We start from the raw sequence: 20,692 nt of genomic DNA on the forward strand, positions 1-20,692 counted from the left end.
TTAATTGTTTAATTTAATTTTTTACTTTAATTGTTCAGAATGCTGAAGGTAGTCTTACTAGCGAAGGGCATTCTTTAGGTGCCTGTAGTTTCTTATATTTTTAGTCTAGGATTGAAGCTCCAGAACCTTTCCCCTTCTACATTAACATGTTCATTGGTGTCCCTGCTGTTCTTGCTTGTCCCTTTGATTTGCAAATTACCCTTTTTTTCTTAGTTAAAGAAAATGTTAAATAAAACTTTCTTTTTTAATTTTAAAGAATTCCCAAGTCAAAAAAAACAAACAAACAAACAAAACAAAACAAAAAAGAATTCCCAAGCCATTGTTCCTTTCTGTCCTGCTGCTTTTTGTAACTGAGTTAGAATTTTTTTAGTTACCCTATGAAAGGCAAAGGCACATAAACAAGATTTTTCTTAAATCACCTTTCTCTTTAAAATGGTAAGCGCTGTCTTAGGATGAACTAACCAGTGTGCAGCACTGTTACACTGCTGTGACTGTCTCACCTATGCTTTGGTTATCTTAACTACAGAGTAAAGTTCTTGACACAGCAACTCTAAAAAATGTTATTTTACTTGCCTTTACCTCGTGTGCTGATAGACTAGTAAATTCTTATTCGATGACTGTTTTGGAAATGGTTTGAAGTAGCATGTTATCTATAAGAATTTTGCTCACAAAACATTCTGTGAGTGGCAGTGTCTCAGAATCTGAGCAGACAGTTACATGAAAGAACACGATTGCTGGGGACTTGACTGCTTGTCTTACTATGGAGGAAGTACCAGGGGTCTACCCTGTTTGCAGTGTATTAAGCCTCCACATTTGTTTCTGTCATATAAATACTTCTTTGGTTATGTAGGAGTGTTGGTCACAGGATCAGAGGATACCTACAGAGTCCTCCATGGTTTAAGCAGCTGGCATCAACACAAGAATCCCTCAGCATAATCTCTGGGTGGTCCCTCTTAAGAAATCCAAACATTCATGATCCTGTTTTCATTTTGACTGATGAAGTTGACCTATTTCCTAATGTGCTAAATCTAGGCTTGCAACTGATATCAGGGTGGACTAGTCTCTTCCTCGTGTTTGTGTTTTTGTTCAACTCTAAGATCTTCAAAGGTCCACACATGGCATGATACTCAGTGTCATAGGAGTAGGCAGGCATGTATGAGTTTGGAAGGGCAAAGCATGCACAACATATTTCACATAGTTTTCTGATTTCAGTTTGTTGTTGGAAATTATTCACTGATGAGACAGCTAAAGCCTTTACCATGGGGAAGGGCACGGTCGTAGTTTTGTGTTAATAGAATAATTTGTAGCATGCAGTCGCAAATGAATAAGCTATATTGGTATTTTTTACTTTTAATCTCTTTTGGGAAAATTTCCATGTCCTACTTTATAAAAACAAGTATTTGAATCTAGATTATAATATAATGGTCTTAGAGATGAATTAAGAGTCATTTTTATAATATTGTTCCACATCCTTATGTTCATTGTTTTTTTTTCTTCATTCTCCCTCATAGGCCTCTAGGTTTTCCTTGTTAAAGATTCAGTCTCAGCACTAGAAAGTGTGCTAGTTAAAAAAAATCAGTATAATTAAGCCCTAGTCAAATTACATGTTTTTATGAAATTATAGTCTTATTTCAGTTTTGAAAGAAAGACAGCTTACACGGTTGTCTTGCCTATCTTTCTGTATCACTTTTATCATTAGCTTCACTTAGCACCACTGACAGAGGAGAATTCTAGACAGGCCAGTGTTTGGGTAATAAATGATTGGCCTGTCTTTATTCAATGACTCATTTTCTTATAAAAGTACCTGGGTTTGGAGAAGTAATTGTCTTTTATAACACTGTATGGTGGGGACTCTGGGTGGGGACTGTGCAAAGGAGGTCAGGGTTTTAGGATATATAATCGGCTTCCACAAAATTATTGTGATACTTTTGAAACCACAAAGTGATCCCGAGTAAGTAAGCATGTGCCATGACAGCCATTACACAAGCATTACAGCAAAAATATTTACTATGTAAGGTGAAGAAGGCAAGTGCTGCGTGTTTTTCTCTTCCACAACTGCTTAGTAGTTTTCATATTTAGCTTGCTAGAGGAAATGCTAAGAAGGAAATTGCCAAAATTTCACACACGAAAAATATATATAAAAAGAACCTTGGAAGAGAAATTGGCAAGAAGTAAAAAATAACTTGGGAGGGAAATAAGCAGAGAAACAAGACTGTTCTGAAAAACAAATTTCATCATAGAGATTCCACGTGACTAACTGAATTTGAATCTGACCTCCGGGTCTCCAGGTGGTTCTGCCAAGACTAACCTATGAGAAGGTGAGATTTAACCTTTGAATAGTCAGTTTACCAAGGTACGATAATTCATAGCTTTACAATTAGAAGTAATGAAAAGATAAAGGTGCCATAGAATTTAGTATTTGCAGTAGCTCAGACATAATAGATATCTACAGCAGATATTTGAAGCACATTGAACTATGTCCCTTTTGCCAGAATAAATCACATTGATTGTACCCTAAACTACCTATAATTTTCTGTTGATGGGTGTTTAGAGAACACTGGATCTTATTTACTGTAACATGAAGCCAGGAATACTTTATAAAACAACTGAACCAGAACTAAATGGGAATGTCGTACTGTTTTATGAACTGAACTGTTATTTCACTTCATTTGAGTCCCGGAACTTAAAAAAATAAATACTAGCTAATACTTAGGAAAGAACATAAATGGTCGCACTGTGTTAAGCACTAACATGAACTGGCCCATTGAGTTGTCACTTCCAATTTATTCAGTGACAACTTTAGCAAGAGTTTGCAGTCAGGGTAAAAATGTGCTGATTTTAAAGTGCAAACCAGGCCGTAGGCCCTAAAAGGCTAAAGTTTAGGGACTAACACCATAGCAGTAGAGGTAATTATCAGGTTAACAAGTTAGAGTTCTTACGTCTCTAAAACCAAAATAGCCCTGGGATTGCCACTCCTAGTGAGATTTGGTCAAGTCAACAGAACAGGAATATATGAACATAATTATAACTGTCTGAGAACAAACTACCCTATGAATAAATAGTGAAATTAGGATGTTTAAGCCTGGCCTTTATATTTAGAACAGAAAATTTAACAACAGTAAAATTTCCAAAGATAAAAATCACTTTATAAAATCCTTATTACATATTTTCTGTTTTCAACCTTTTAAAGAAGAATCTAGATTCAGAATTTTCCATATTTAAGTGATGAATGATTTCATTATAAACCAAGAAAAGTCTTTCTGAAATATAATTTTAGATCCAGGATGGTGCTCAGAAGTCCCTGGCTAAATTTCATAACTACAGCAAGATTCCAAGATTTTACCAAACTTGTTACTCTATACACAGAGATGATAATTGATGCTTTCCCAGGGAAGGAGTCATTGTGTTTCCTACACTGAGTGCAAAGTCTTCTCAAGACAGGCAGAATTTGCTACCATTGTCCAATCTTTTAGAAGTAATTTAATAATGTTGGATAAGTATTTTTATTTATACTTTTAAGCTATCTTGGTTCAGATTGATGAAATAAAAAGAAATTGATCTCAGTAACTTTGTTGAGTTCCTGCTATAAACATAACATTGAACTAAGCACTCCTAATGTTGCCTGCAGGCATAACAACTTGTTTATAGTGACATTTTGGCTAAGAAATTACAGCAGGAAGACATGTATCCATTCAATAAATATTTATGAGTATAAGCATTGAACTAATAATTATACAAAACTCTGGGAATTACATTGATGAGGAAGACAAAATTCTTGTTCTCAAAGAGCTTTTTATTCTCGTAGAGAAGATGAGCAACTGAGGACTAGTGTAGGTTGATACACTCTATGTTTCGTAGCATTTTTACATAAGTAAAAGAAGTAACAATGTGATTCTAAAAGATCCTGGAAGTTTCTCTCAAGAAAGTGACATCGAGGGTAAAAGATGAGTGAAAAAGCAAAAAAAAAGTTTCAGAAGGGAATGGAACATGCAAAGGCTGAGAACCAAAAGGAGATATTGTGCTAGAGAGCTAGAATCAGTTTTATGTCACCACACTACAAATTGAAATAAGTATGGACCCTTTGGCAATGTGAGGAGCTGTGTGTATGTAGTGTGGTTAACATAGGGTTCTGAAAAGGAAGGACTGTGTGATAAGAGGTGAATTGGGAAAGGATAGTTATATTCTGAAGGTTCTTCTATGCTACATTCAGGAACTTGGACTCTAAGGTTCATGAGACTCACAAAAGGGTTTAAATTAGAAGGTGATACCATTGTTTACCTTTTACAAATATGTTTGGAGCTACATTGTTTAGTGCCTATACTCTAAATAAAAGGAGCAGCAAAGCTAGTAGCAGGCAGATAATTTTGAAGGTTGTTTCACTGATTCAGATGACAAGTAGTGTTGACCTATTAGGTAGGAGAAAGAGAAAGCAAAATAGTTATTATAAAACTGAGTACAATAGCCACAATTTGATATGGGAAATAAGGAAGTCAGATTAATCAAGATGTTACCAAGTTTTTGTATTTCAATTTTACATTTTAAAATAGTTTTAAAAAGAATTTTTAAAGTTTATTAAGGTATGGTTGACACATATAATTTGTATCTGTTTGCCATATACAGTGTGATCTGGAATATATCTATCGATTATATAGCAATCATTTGCATTTGTGTATTGAGAACATTTAAGTTCTGCTCTCTAGGTCAGGTACCGTGGACCACACTTGTAATCTCATTAATGGGAGACAGAGGCAGAAGGAGTCTCCAGGTTCAAGATCAGCCTTGTCTATGTAGTGAGTTCCAGACAAGCCAAGGATACATAGTGATACTTGTCAAAAAAAAAAAACCTCCAAAACTTTAGCATCTATTGATTGAGCTATATTCAATCAAAGTATATGATGTAGTATTGACTGTAGCCCCCATGCTGCACAGTACTTCCCTACTCCTCTCTCCTCTCTCGGTCAAGCTTTTATCATGGGCATCCAGGTAGATGATAGTACTACTTGTTGAGGCAAGTTGATAAGATGAAAACATTGTGCATCATTATAAGCCTGGAAGTGATGTGAAACTTTGAGGGGGACCTTTCAGGGAAGGTTGTTAGTTAGAGATCGACATAAGGTAGTCCTATGCCTATAGATTATAAATGAAGATACAGAAGTACATGATGATTCCAACATATTAAATATTAATAAAATATTTAACTGATGATAAAATATCAGTATTTAAGAGGTAACAAAGTAAAAGAGGCTTCAATGTAAAGATTACAACAAATGTACTGACAGGTATTATATAAATGTAAGAGAATGTAGTGCTGGGGAAAACAAAGGGCAGAGCATGTTTAATAGCACTCAGTAATGGTATCTACTCTGGAAAGATCCAGTAAGATGAATAAGAACTCATTAATTTTTTAAAATTTTATTGCAATGTATGCAAATTAGTAAGGGCAAAAGTTGGCAAGGCTTATAATTAGAATATTTGTTAAAAATATCTAAAATAACTGAACATATAAATAGTATTCAAGCCAATTCATAGTTAAGACAATGAACATAGTGTCAGTAAGAGGCAGTCCAAGGAGAAGGAGTAATCAAAGGCTCAATACAAAAGAGCAGAGAAGACTAACAGCATAGGGAAAATCCACAAAATGTGTTGAGTCTAAGACCCATGAAGTAAAGGGTCTCCAATTCCTTTAACAAATTAAGATAACAGAAATAAGATACTGCATATAAAAATATAGTCAGTGTAGTGGGAAGTTTAAGGAGTTCCTATTCATCCAAAAATTGTGGTGCTTTGTGGCATCATCATTTTAGAAACTAAGGGCATACTTAGACAAGGGTCTCTGCTTTTAGATAGTTTAAATTCTACTTGAATTAGATTTTAGTAGATAAAACAGCTGTAATCAGCTATTGAGTGACCAGAGGTTAGATAGGAACTTCAGAGGTGGTGGGTTTGAAGCTCTTCTCAGGAGCTGAGCCACAAGAGGTTTAATAATAGGAACCAGGAACCATTTTGGGGAAATTGAGTAAAGGAACAAATTCAAGGTAACACAGGATGTTCTACTAATATATTAGATTTGCCCTTAGCATTAGAGGTGGGTGTAACTACAGGAGAAGATAAGGAATTAGTACCACTTAAATGTCCATAAGGCCAGCTAGATAAGAATTATTCAGGTAGTTCGTGCATCTAGATTTCAGGATAATTTAAGATCAGATTTTGAAATGTGCTATCCAGATGTCTATGACTAAATGAGTCTAAACATATGATAGCTGAAGGGATTGTTTGTTTGTTGGTTGGCTGGTTCCATTTTCTAAAAGCCAGTGAAATCCATTTTTCATACCCTTCTCTATCTGTAGGGGAGTTCGGGAATCCTAGCACTTACTTTCTATCCCTAGAGATGCCCCCCTTCCCAACCCACACATGCCCATTAAATCACTGCACTTTTCAAATCTTCTCTTAAGAATGCTTAAGCTATCCATTCTGAATATAAACACAGATTTATAACACCAAAGGAGTACTCATATATTAGTAGTTATATTTATACTCACAGGTTCACACAATATGATAACTGATTATAAAACAAGAGTTTAGTTGGTGTGTGTGTGTGTGTGTGTGTGTGATATCTACATGATATCTGTAGGTCCTTGCTCTCCTGTGTGTGTGTGCGTAGCGTGTCAAATGTGTGGAGGTCAGAGGGCAACATTGGGTACTGAGCTTCATTTCTACCCTATTTGAGGTGGCATTCTCTCCTCTCTCTCTCTCTCTCTCTCTCTCTCTCTCTCTCTCTCTCTGTCTCTCTTTCTCTCTCGTTGCTGCGTATGCCAGGTTAGCTGGCTTCTGAGCTTCTGAGCCTCACACGGTTCTCCTGTCGCTTCCTCTCATCTTCCAGTGCAGGCAGCCTTGGATTACAGACACTTGAGGTACCATGTCTAGTTTTCATGTGGGTGTTTGGGATCCAAGTTTTAGCCACAAGGTATCTTCCCACCCAACCCCAAGCCTTTAGTGTTGATAATACTATAACATATATTTTTGTTTTTTTCTTGGTTCTGATAAAAATTATATAAATACTGAGCTTTAATTTTTTGCTATAAACTTGGTTGGTATGCACTAGTGAAGGCAAACCTTTTTATCTTTAAAATTGATGAAAATTCTCACATCTATTCTTTCTAGCAGGTCTTAGTTTTTGCCGATATTTTCACATGTGGCTATTTGAAATAAAGTTTGACTTAGATCAATAACCTATTTTATCTAGTTCAATTTAAATTATGAACTCCTTAGTGTCTGCATTCTGTTATGAAGCATACATCTGTTGATCTGTATCATAGACAACTATATAGCTGACTGGCATACACATTCACAATTACAGTTGCCTATGGGAAGAAATGTGTGCTAGATTTCTCTATTTTTCCAGTACTTTCTTGTCTTTCTCACTTTCTCCCACCTAACTTCTTCCTACCTTTTTTCTTCTGCCTTTCATTTATATCTCTCTTCCATTGTGCAGTTTCTGTATGCATAAAGCAAGGCAGTGTTTAGTGATTTTTAAACATTAATAACAATGGGTATTAATCATCAAGTGATTCACAGTTAAAGATATGCTTTATTGAGCAGCATTAACCTGAAGTTCATGTTCCCTTAGTCCTAACTTCTCACCATCTCCTTCCCACAAGCATCTGTATTGTCAAGGTTGTTCAAAAAGCGATAAGCCAGCCATAAAATCAGTTTATGGTATTTTCCTATCTTCAAAGCTACAGGAAGCTCAAATGTACTCAGCAAATATTGCTAAATTACACAAGACTATTAAATGTAACGCTCCACCCTTTCTTCTATAAAATACCCTCTCTTCCCTCTCTCTCCTCATTCTTTCTCAGTAGAACAGCCTGTATCATTATGGCTGTATTGTGTAATCAATTCAGAGCAAATGAACTTCATATTAGCAAGTTTCCTGAATAACTTCTGGTTTATTTGATATAGTTGAATGAAGCAGAGATGATAAATTTTAACTTTCTTAAAAGTCAAGTGGTAAATGTTAGTAAATGGAGTACACTACAATAAGCATGTTCTCCACTCCTTAATAATAAAATAAGTTAATCTTTATTACACACTTATTATAATATTACTTTGACCCTCTACAGTGTGCTTATCTCAGCATTTTCAAGTGTTTTACAACCTCAAACATACACATTGTATTGTGTGCACAGACTGCTTTGAAGTTGACATTTGCCTTTCTGACTAGCCTATAATAAAGGAAGTCAACCGAAAGAACAAGTGTCAGATGAGGCTCTCCAGCACTGTTTAAGCACCACTGTCATAGGTCGAAATGCAGATTCCTAGGTCCCTTCCAAATTCCTCTGAATCAGAGTTGCAGCAATTTTAACAAAATGTCTGGGTTTTTCTGATTATTGGTTTTGGAGCTTCACCTTAGTAGCAGGTTCCATAGACATTTGATGCTGTTTGTAGATAAACTATACTGAATGGGAGAGGAAATGAAAGGGGGAAAGTGAGCTAATTCTATTTTAATTAAGATTTTAAAGACTTAAATATCATAGCAAAAGATAAAGTTAAGGAAAATTAATATGTCAATAAAGAATAGTTTGAAAGAAAAGTTTCTAATATTCTCCTTCAATCAGAATATCTATTGATCTAACAAGTTCATATTTTAGAATAAATAGCTTTCTTTTACTAAACAAAATTCTACTCTACACTTGCTTAGCATATGCAAGGCCCTCTATGTCATACACAGCACCAACTTTTTATAAAGAAATAACTAAATAAAATCTAGCAGCTAATTTTTAAATAAGGTCAGTTATTATTTAATACCCTTATCTAGGATCCTTATTCTAGTGGATGATTTTCCCCTATGTTTGTGGATCATTCCAAAGAAAATTCAGAGGATTTTCTGTATCAGTAAAGAAAAGTAGAGTCCCTTCCTGAGTGCCAGGCTTACTCTGAAAGCCACATGTGCTCGTGGGGCATTTTAAGGAGTGCACAGTGGATGGCCACACAGTCACGGCCATACTCAGCACCACTAATTGAACTCGGGAGATTATTAATAACAGTGAAAATAAAATGACAACGTTTGAGTGAGATGGGATGGGGGACACTAACGGGAGATGGAGGGAGGTAGCTGTGAAGATATATGATCACAATACATTGTATAATGTATGGAATTTTCAAAAAGAAAAATTCTATTCAAAAAGAACCCTTCCCAACACGACTCTCCAAACATGAGCTGATCAAGGACAGCAAAGTACCATGGGCAACTGAGGAGAGCTGGGGATGGAGACCTGAGCTTTTCCAGTACAAAATAGTTCACCCTGAAAACATACATACAAGTAACTTGTGCCTGAACAGACTATATTTAAGAATATATAGGCATATACATACACGTGTGTGCATGCAATAGCAGTTGATGGAAAAGGAAGCTGTGAATTCTAAAAAGAGTGAGGAGGGTCTTAATGGGAGTGTTCAGAAGGAGGAAAAGGAATGGGTAAGTGTTGTCATTTTATTATAATTTCAAAATCAAATCAAAACAAAACAAAAGCCCATTATGAGTAGTATAACAGATTTTTTAAGTTGTAACTTTCACAGATGGGAAAAATCTACTTTGAAGTCTGACACCAACACCCTGAAGATAAATATCTTACCAGATTTGAGTGTCCTTAATAGTCAACAAAGATCAATGTTTAACAAGGAATACAAAACAGAGTGCTTTGTGTGAAATCAAACAGAGTGTCAAGTACTCATAAATCTGCAAATGAATGAGACATAAACTAAGTAATCAAACCAAGTGCTCACATTAATAGAAACAGATTGGCAGTGCTGGTGTATTAGGTCTTAATGAGCTTAATCTCAGTTGTCAGTGTCCTCCTGCTGTCTGCCTTTATTTCAGTCCCACCAGCTTCACGATGATTATGGACTTGGAGATCTTTACTAAGTTAAAGGTATCCACATTTCTCTTCACAAGTGGTTTCAGTCCATAAAATGAGGCTCCAAACCTTGGCTTAACACATCAAATCCTTTATTTTCATACCATTGACAGTTAATTCATACAACTAATATTTATATGTCAGTATCTCTATTATGTGCATTGTTAGATGCGTAGACAACATCTTAGTTGGACTTTTTACCCCATCATCACAACTCTGCTACAAAACTTGAAGCTCCAGCAATTAGAATGATAGAATATGTACTTTTCCTATCTGCTTAAAATAAGTTGCACCCATATATGCGTGTGCATGAGCACTATTTCACAGTTTAATTATTTAGCTTTAAAATCTACATAGTAATAAAATTTGAATACAACTTTCTCTAACATATTTGGTTCCTGTTACCTTTTAAAGACATAGCAATGTCTATGTATTTACTTATTCTTTTATTTAGAGAGGAGACAATGTGGCGGTACAGCAGAGATCACATATGGAGGTTTGCAGAAGTCAGTTCTCGCCTTCCACCTGGGAGTGCCAGGGATAAACTCAGATCCTCAGGCTTGGTTGCAGAGAGACCTGTGCCTCTTGAGCTTTCTTGCTGGTCTTATTCTTCTTTAACTGCTGTATTGTATACATAATGAAACTTTCCCTTTTGCGTATAGGCATGCCTTTCCCTGTCGCAGAATATACCTAACAGTTGATTTGCAAGGCCACAAGATAAATACACAAATTCAAATTTTCACTAGATGCTGCCAACTTAAAAACTCTGAAGTAGTAGTACCAATCTTCAGCCTTGTCAGCCAGCCATTAATGCGAATTTGCATTTACTCACATCTTTACAATTCTTGCTACTGACTTTAATCTTTTTGTTCATTTGGTTAGTTATTAGGGTGGACATAGTAGGTCTTGTATAGACCATTGCTATCAGGAACATAATGTAATTAAGATAACGGTGTGTTTTGAAGTCCTTTACTGAGTTTGTCTTGCTGAGACTTTTTTTTTTAATGTTTCTCTAAAGAACCTGAATGTTCTGCACAGGATTATAATAATTTTTATATAGTCACTTTATCTAAATGTAATTTTATGTTTTAACTTTTGTATTTTCTTTAAAGATACCTATTTTAGCACAAAGTAAAGACATTCTGTCCTAAGAGTATTAATTTTTCATATACTAAAAATACAGAAATATATAGTGTGAAGTAGAGATGCAATTTTCTGTTTCACATTTTTAAATTATAATTAAAATATACTACATTCCTCCTCCCTTCCCTTTGTTCTCTTCATTCTTTCCTATGTCCCCTCCTGCTAACCCCTTCATGTTACCGGCCTCTCAAATTGATGGCCTATTTTTTTATTGTTACATATATATGCATAAATATGTAGATATTCACTTATATCTTGGCATTAATCAAGAGCTGTTTACTTGGACTTCAGGAATGCTTAAAAGTCACATTTTCTGTTTAGGAAAGCAATGTGAAATGTAGAGAATTGCCTGAAACATCAGTGTCATCATTATCCTAATAGATCTTTTAAAAATGGTTATAAAAACAAAATAAAAAACTTCTAAAATCTCTGATTCTAAATTTGTCACCACAAAGTAACCAAGTATTTTTAAGTTCCATTAATGATAATATCTAAAGTTCTGTTAAAATTTTATGATGTGATTATGTGCATAAACTATTTTAATATCACTCTTCATCCTGTTCAAAGTGGTTTTACAGATTTGTATCTTGTGTTTAAGAGATATTAATTCACTGCATTTCTCCTAAAATATTTCATTTAGCGTGTTATCTCCATGATCAAATGAATGAATTGTTCTTCCTCATAGGAACAAAATCATCTAAAAACATAAATGGTAAACAAATAGTTACTCAGTTCACAATAGTGGAAAACTTTAAAGTTTTTAATAATGGTGATGGCTCTATTGAAATATTTCCAGGACAGAATACAAAGAAAACTATACATATTGTTGAAGTATTTAATGCAACATCTGATTCAAGAGAAAGACATTTTAAATTAAATTTAGTGTTACTAACTAGAATTCTGTGTAAATGTATGATATTTTAAAGATGCAAATAAATTCTAGTGAGGTTTTCTTAAACTTAATATAAAATGTTAAAAGTACTTTTTTAATGAACAAGTTGCATTTAGAATTCTAGCTTCATCACCTGTGGCCATGATATCATAGTATTAGTCTTCCTTGTATAAGATATGTTACTGAGGAAGAAGAACTGTTGTATTAAATGTGCTCAAGTCAACACCTGAGAAATAATATATAATTCCATTAAAAACCAAGATATTCAAATGTTCAGAAAGGTATTACTATAGGGGAAAATGGACAAGAAAACAAGACAGCCCAAAAATATGAACTATGGTAGATGTTATATGCATCAGTACAACATTATTCATTTGATGGCTATTGTTGCCTCTTAACCAATTAGAGTATTGTTAGATAAATATAAAATTGTGTCTAAGGGTATTAAAAGTTTTGTTTGGAAAATAAAATTCAAGATAATACATAAATCCAGCAGGTAAGCAGTACATAAATTGACTTCACAAAAATTAAATTTTTGCCTATGATAACTAATATGCATAGTAAAAATAAGAGAAAAGGAGAAATGTTTTTTGATATGTAGCCCAGAAAGTTGCAAAGATTCATTATGTACAAAATATTAGACACTTTAAAGAAGAGAAAGCAACATAGCAAATAAATCTTTAAAACCTGTGAGATTAAGGAAAATATAAATTTAAAAGAGAAAATTAGCAAAATTAGTGTATTTGTAAAGATAAGAGTATTATTAGAACTTAGTGGTAAATTTAATTTTCTGTGTTTTTTCAGTGTAATTACTTAGTGGTAAAATGCTTTGTAGAGCAGTCTGATAGTAACTTTTAAAAACAGAACATATGCGTTTGATACAGTCACCCACCCATGCGTATTTGTCTACCAGCTACATATCACAAAAGCGTAGATATATTTGATGATATTAATGGTTGGTTTTGCAAGGAGGAAATGGGAAAAAATGCCAGGGAACAATTGCTCATCTCACTATTTTAATCTAGTCTGAACTACAAAGAGCAGCAAATAACTTCAAACAGAACTGCCTGAAAGCAGCTCACGTGGGTCTACAGTCTCACAGTATTCTACAGTCACATTTTCTTAGTGTGTGTTTTATCTCAGAGTAAGTTACTCAGCAGAGAGTATGAGGATTAAAAACACTTTATTGTAGTGGAAATTTTATATCAATTATTACATAGTCTTCTTAAAAGCAGGAGGAGGTGCTGGGTTTGTCTTAGGAACAGGGTGGGAGTGAAAGTGCACCCACCCTTGTTTTCTTTCTTTCTTAAGTAGTAGTGGAAGAGAGGAAATGAAAACATAATTGCATAATTTATCCTTGGGAAATAAAATTCACTGGTCATTGGTGCTAGCTTCTTTTTATGTCATAAGCTAGAATTTTGCTGACACAAATTAGAATCATTTGGAAGAGGGAAATTCAATTTAGAAAATGCCCCACCAGACTGGCGTACGGACAGGGCTATGGGACATTTTCTTGATTAATGATTGATGTGGGAGGGCCTAGTCCACCATGTGGGGCCACCCCTGGGCTGGTGGTCATGGGTGCTAAAGGAAAGCAGTCTGAGTAAGCCATGGGAAGCAAATCAGTAAGCAGTACTTCTCCATGGCCTCTTCCAGTTCCTGCCTCCAGGTTCCTACTCTGAGTTCCTAGCCTGACTTCCCTCAGTGATGAACATAAAAGTTGAAAGGTGAAATAAACCCTTACCTCCTGAGTTGCTTTTGTTCGTCTGTTATCACAGTAATAGAAACCCTAACTAAGACAGCATCTCTTGAATGGATGCTATTTTATCATAGGTCTCTTGTTACTCCTTGTATGTTAGAACAGGTTCTTTGTTAAAGGTGACCAGTACCTTTCAATAGCTTTTAATGAAAGTCATTATATTATTAGTTTATATGCTTTCTGTTTATAGTTTTGCATATAGAGTTCTGCTTAATTTCTCTATTAGCTAAAAATAATTGAAAAAATGATTGTGGAATGTTTGTTGGAAGCATGTTTATGGAAAATAAAATGTCAATGGATTGTGACTTGCAAAAGCAAAGGAAGATAAATATGTAAGAAAGTCTTAAGTACGATGAGAAGATAAAGAGGTGGTAGAAAAGAATAGATGGGGCTTGGAGGAAAGAAAGGAGATTAAAATCAGCATCCTTCACATCTCAGGTGACTGCACTCATGGAAGGCCTCTGTCATTTTCTTTTCTTTTTTGTTTTTGATTTTTATTGAGCTCTACATTTTTCTCTGATCCCTTCCCTGTCTCTCCCCTTCCCCCTTCAACACTCCCTATGCTCCCAATTTACTCAGGAGATCTTCTTTTTCTACTTCCCACGTTGATTAGATCTATGTAAGTCTCTGTTAGTGTCCTCATTGTTGTCTAAATTCTCTGAGATTATGCTTTATGTTTAAAAACCACCTATGAGTGAGTATGTCTTTCTGTGTCTGGGTTACCTCACTCAAAATAATGTTTTGTATCTCCATCCATTTGCCTGCAAAATTCAAGATGTCATTTTTTTCTGCTGTGTAGTACTCCACTATGTAAATGTACTACATTTTTCTTTTTCTTTTTTTCTTTTTGAGTTTAAAAAGGGATTTAATTTGTTCTGTACTGAGTTCCAAGAAAATACATGATGATATAGAGGACAGAGGTTAGGCTTCATGATTTCCTAGAAATGTCTTAGGAAATCCAAATAAAAAAACAAAAACTTGTCTGTCAAAGGTCATGCAGTATATTGTGTCCAGGGGGCAAGAACAGCCACCTCTGAAGCATGAAATCTTCTAGGTCTCTGTACAATCTATACTCAGTAAGTCAGCATAAACCATGAATTGAATCACAGTTAAATATAAACATGCTAGTATCTTGTTTTAAGTAATAAATAATATTTCTTTCAACTTATAGTTGTTTTCGTATTCTCTCTATTTTGACATTAGCTGCTATTCCATGGCAAGATAGATGCAATTTCTAGACCTTCTTGTCCTAGCTGAATGCCTCTGTCATTTTCTGTCTGCTGTGTTGTTACTTCTTTTAGCTAAACAATTAACTTGTCAATTAATTATGTACTATTTTATAATCTGTACTAAAATGGTCTATTATAAATTTAGGTTCTTAAGTCTCCCTTCAAGATTATAGTTTACCTTCTTAATTAGGTTTGCACTGTGTGGAGTCCTAGACTATTTCTTAAAAACAGGTCTTCTTTTACTACGTCTTGGTGATTGTTGCCACAGAGGTGCTCATTATTGGGGAAGGAAAGACAAGTGTGGCGGGAAGGTGACAGAAGAGATAGCATGGGGATGAGGAGAGAAGTAATGGACATGGCTGAGGATGTTTGTGCTCTTGTTTGGGAAAGGGATTGATAGACGTATTGAAATAACTTGCCTTGTCCCTTGACAGCCACTGAAAATGTCTGCATAATGCTGGGGCGTGAATAGTTTTAGTTTCTCTTATTAACAGGCTTATTCAGTATTTTGAGATTTTTTAAAGACTGATTTTAAATTGAAAGTGCATTTTAACATTTGAGTTTATATGATAGGCTTATGGGTAGTTTCCATATATAAACATTCCACAAATACACATCTATTTTACTTTTTATATTTTCCAAATCTTATTTAATGATTATGAATAATATTTTAAAAATGAAAGAAAGTTGTATGTCTAAAATTTTGACCCTGTTATTTTAACCACCTAAGTGAGTTACATTTGAAATAATTGAGATGCAGTGTTCAAACATTTGAATGGTTGAAGGAAGATTCTCACATACAGTTGCATCTGAAGGAAAATGTGCTTTTCAATTTCAGATTGAATATATTAAATTTCCTTTCTGGTGTCATGCTTTTGATAATAGGACATATCCAAGTTTGCAGAAAAAGACAACACGGTTCTTGGAGAAGGTGGAATCACACTGAGTGGAGGTCAACGTGCAAGGATTTCTTTAGCAAGGTGAACATTTAACCATTGCTCTAGTGAGCATTTGCTGTAAATGATATGCATGTACAATTATATATATGCATTTCTCTACTGCTTCATGTTTTGTCTCTGGGGTTGACAATTTCTTTTAAGAACTATAAACAGTATAGTATTCAGATTCGGTAAAAATGGTAGCTTTTTTCAAAAATCATACTCTTATTTTTATTTGTTCATACTTGTTTGTTATGTTACCTGTATTGTTATGAACAGAAAACTGTAAAATTTTGAAAAGAACAAAGAGAAATTACAAATTTCTGTTCTTTCTGTTATGCATTCCCTTCCTCTCCCAGTCCCAGATGACGCTTTAACTTTCCAGTTTGCTTCTCACTGTGAACAATATACATTTTATACTTTTAAATTTTAGAATGTAACTTATGATTTTATAACAAAAATAGTAAGGAAAATGATGATACTGGGACTAAGACTTTTTGTTTTTTCTGAGACAAGGGACAAGGTCTCCCTGTGTGGAGCTCATGGTCTTCCTGCATTTGCTTCTGAGTGCTAGGATTACAGGTGTGTGCCACCACACCCAACTGCGGTTTACACTGAACACATGCCTTTATCTGTGACTCCGATTGTCATAAGGGTCATGTGAGTATTAAGAAAGTGCCCTGAGGACTTAGAAGCTGTCAAAAAGAAGCACATATAATTCTTGTCAGGAAGAAAACATCTTATTTAAGTGTAGTCTGTTCAAAGACAGTTGGTGGTAGGGGATGTCAGATGGCCTCTAGTTTTATTCAAACAAAATTCTTTTTATTGTGTTACCAAAGTTGTTAGTGAGAAATTACATTGAGTCAGTAGTATCTTGGTATCTTGGCACCTTTTCTTTCTTTTACTTCCCAAACCTGGAAAAGTAAAAAAGTAAACACTTTGTACCGACAACTGATGTCTTGATACTATTCTCTCTCTCTCTCTGTGTCTCTTTGTTTCTGTCTCTCTCTGTCTCTGTCTCTCTCTGTCTCTCTCTCTGTCTCTCTCTCTCTCTCTCTCTCTCTCTCTCTCTCTCTCTCTCTCTCTCTCTCGTGATATCAAGCCCCATACAACCCTACAAGCAGAAATTGTTCTCTACATTTTATGGAAGAAATCACAAGATAATTGAGGTAGTCAGACATTAACTTGCCAAAAGCCACAAGAAAAGGATACAGTCACTATTTAATCTAGGTCATCTTGACTCCTTACATTCAGCTATGCCTTGATCCTGAGAATACACTGGGAAACCAGATCATCTGATACAGAGAGTTCACAGATGAGATGATGGTTTTATAATCATTTGGAAGTTAATTCCTTATCTGGGAGCCAACAAACATATGCGATTTAAGTAGAGTATGTTACTTCAGCATAGTATTTCTATTTACTAGTTTAAGATTTAGTCATATTTGCTATGTACTATGTGTAGTACTACTTAAAACATTTGTTCACTGTTATTCTCATCCAAATATGCTATCTTCTTTTGCATGATGAACACACACAAACATACACATTTGAGACACTATTCATACATGTGAAGGAGAGTGTTAGTCTGTGTGTAGTACTAATAAGCCCACCAATGTATTTTGAATATATTTTACAGAAACTCACTTTATTTTTGTTTTCATTTATTGTCTAAAGACAAGGAGTCAGCTCTGGTGATAATATCCTCTTGGCAGAGTCTTGAGACAGCGTAGAAAATCACATGTCAAGACAAGGAGTATGCTTGTGTGTGTGTGTGTGTGTGTGCGTGTGTGTGTGTGTGTATGTGAGTGTGTTTCTGTCTGTGAATGTGTGTGTATGTGTGTGTCCTCTCTAGAGTATCCCTCTCCTTATGAAGTCACAATTAATCCAATCGTGAAACTCCGCCTTGATGATCTCCTTAATCCTAGTCACTTTCCAAAGGTCCCATCTCTGAGCACCACATTGGACTAAGTTTCAGTCCTCTTGTAGAAACTCATAGTGGATTAAATTCAGGGGGGACAAATAACATTTTAACTATATTGCAGAGAAAAAAGTAAAAGCTAAATGTGGTTAAAGACAGCACATTTCTATGGAGTTCATTAGTTCCTTCATGTAGCCTTCTAGACACTTTACAGCATAAAGTGCTTTCGTGGTTTTATTTAGAATTTTTGCAATTTCTATTTTTGTTTCATTGCTTGTCTTATTATGTGATGATTAAGTACATTTTGAAAACAAAAGAATCAACAATTATCTTTTAAAGAATGACCTATGTAGCTGAGATAGAGATAGCATTATAAATAATCTTTCCTGAGAAAAATTTAAAGTTATAAAGAAATTACTTCATTTTTGTTTATTTGGAAAATATATCTTTATATTTTTACTATTGTTAAATCAAATAAAATTACTTAAAGGTTTTTATCTTTATCTTAAAGTAAATTAAAGGCTGGGGAGATGTCTGAGTGGTTAAGAGCACTGGCTCTTCTGTAAGGTCTGTATTTTATCCCAACATTTACATTGTTGCTTTCCTGTCATCTGTAATTTCAGTCCAGGGGATCTGACATCCTCTTCTTACCTCCATACACTCAGCACACACATGGTACACATGCATACAGGCAAAACAGTCAAACACAAAAGTTTTTTTTTAAAGTTAAGTTGCATATGTATTCCTTCTTATTCTGAATCATTGATCCTTACCTATGTGTGACACTCATGAAAGAGGTTCAGGGACAGACTATAAGGAGGAGATCCAAAGTAAATTATCTCATTATTCCTCATTTAATATAGTCGGCACTATTACTAGCATAGCTATGGAAGAAGTTACTAACAGTACTACTTCTGCCTCATGTTGAGAAAAGTGTGCTTCCAGTGCAGGAATCTGATGGCATTTCTATAACACATGTCAGGGGTTTAAAATATCAGTTCTGAATTAAATACAAAAAAAATGGAGGGAACCCTAACTTCATTTCTGCTTTGTTTACAGAGCAGTATATAAAGATGCTGATGTGTACCTCTTGGATTCTCCTTTTGGATATCTAGATGTCTTAACTGAAGAACAAATATTTGAAAAGTATGTCCTTGACTGACTGAGTTATATATAATGCTCATGGCAAAAGATAACAAAATGTCTGTATCATTACAAGCTGCATATTAGCTCTAGAGCAGTGGTTCTCAATCTGTGGATCACAACTCCTTTGGAGAGTAAACAACCCCTTTCTCAGTGGTTGTATATCAGATATCCCACATATCAGATACTTGCTATTCCAAACACTAGCAAAATTACAGTAATGAAGTAACAATGAAAATAATTTTATGGTGGGATGTTACCACAACATGGCGAACTGTATTAAATGGTCATAACATTAGGAATGTTGAAAACCACTAGGCTAGAGCAATATAGCCACCATTTTTATGACTCAGAACAGCAGAATGTAACACAGTACTTACTCAGTTCTGGCCTCCCTTCATGGCCAACGTTGAAGATTGCTACTATCAAAACCTTTTCTGATGATTACTTGTAAAACCAATTTCTTACAATTGATAGCTAAGTACTTTTTTACATTATTGCTATCTTGAGACATGTCTTCCTGTATCTTAAGTGATTATATTTTTAAATGTTCACATATCTTTCTGTATTAGTATTTAATTTTGTGTTGTAGATAAAAATAATGATTTGTGTAATGGTGAATGCCCTTACTGTACATCTGCGTTAGTCCTTTCCTGGACCCAGCCCCACCTGTGTTACAGAGAACTGGGATACACACTTCCTTACAGTTCTTAGTAGAGCCCAGTGGGTATGGAGTCCCCATGCAGTTAGCAATATGACTTCATGGGTAACAGAGTACTTTATTAGAATAGATATTGCAGCCCTCTTGGATTTTAAGTGGTAGGAAATGATTTATGTGTTAAATGACTTAATTATTTATTGGTTTATTTCAAAGTTTTATTTCAGGACATCATCAATGGTTGAAATATTCTAGAACCTTGATTATTTTCTTTTATATCTTAAATGATATGTTTAATTCTGGACTTCATTACATTTAACACTTTGAGCTAACATAAGCCCCCTATCCTGGAGCTGCTTTTATTCAGAGACATTTTTTTGTTTGATATTTTCAGTTTATGTCTCAGTTGAATGGAGTATATTCGCATTGTTTTTCTAGTCATAATCCCAAGAACATGTCATCCCTGATCTCTGAATGAAATGCCAAGTCCCATCAACACGGTCTCTACTCTACACTTCCCAATCCCCAGTTTTGCTCATATGTTTCTGAACTACTCTATAGTGGAGTACATATGTGACAAGGCATCTGAATAGTGAATCTTACTTAATTTTAATCTAATGAAAAGGATATAGAAGGCGCTAGTCATGTTTCTACTTCCCTTACAGCTTATCACATCATCTCCTTCAGCCTTGCATCAACATACCTGTTATCTTGAGTCTCTAAAGTGGCTCTGTAATGGACATTGCACCAATTCCCTGAGTTCATACAGTCAGAATGCTGAGTAACCATCACTACGTTAAGCATAGAACTCAGCTTAAGACAAACATTTTCTAAGCTCTTAATAAAAATATAAGAGCACAAACCCTTGAGTAGTGCAGAATGATACAGGTTCTGTGTGATACCTTAGCAGGAAAGGTTGCTGCAGAATTTTACATGACCGGTTCTGTTGGGTCCAGGGCACTGATTTCCTTTGCCTGGATTTCTTGTTTAGATCTTCTAGGACTTATTGTGCTGTTTTTATTTGTTCAAGTTGTTTTCTGTTTTGCTTTACATACAGTAGAATTTAGCTTCATTGTGGGGAAAGAAACCACT

The 20,692-nt window shown here is 34.9% G+C and overlaps 1 protein-coding gene across 1 annotated transcript in view; it reads left to right on the forward strand.

Annotated features, from left to right (window-relative positions):
• Cftr (CF transmembrane conductance regulator) overlaps positions 1-20,692 on the forward strand; it is a 131,408-nt gene that overhangs the window by 64,292 nt on the left and 46,424 nt on the right. Inside the window, exons 13-14 of the mRNA XM_048449006.3 lie at positions 15,826-15,920; positions 18,859-18,945. Of these exons, the coding sequence (XP_048304963.3) occupies positions 15,826-15,920; positions 18,859-18,945 (182 nt within the window). The remainder of the gene's footprint in view (positions 1-15,825; positions 15,921-18,858; positions 18,946-20,692) is intronic.

The sequence above is a fragment of the Myodes glareolus genome, chromosome 25, assembly GCF_982192425.1.
Source record: "Myodes glareolus chromosome 25, mMyoGla1.1, whole genome shotgun sequence".
Classification (NCBI taxonomy): Eukaryota; Metazoa; Chordata; class Mammalia; order Rodentia; family Cricetidae; genus Myodes; species Myodes glareolus.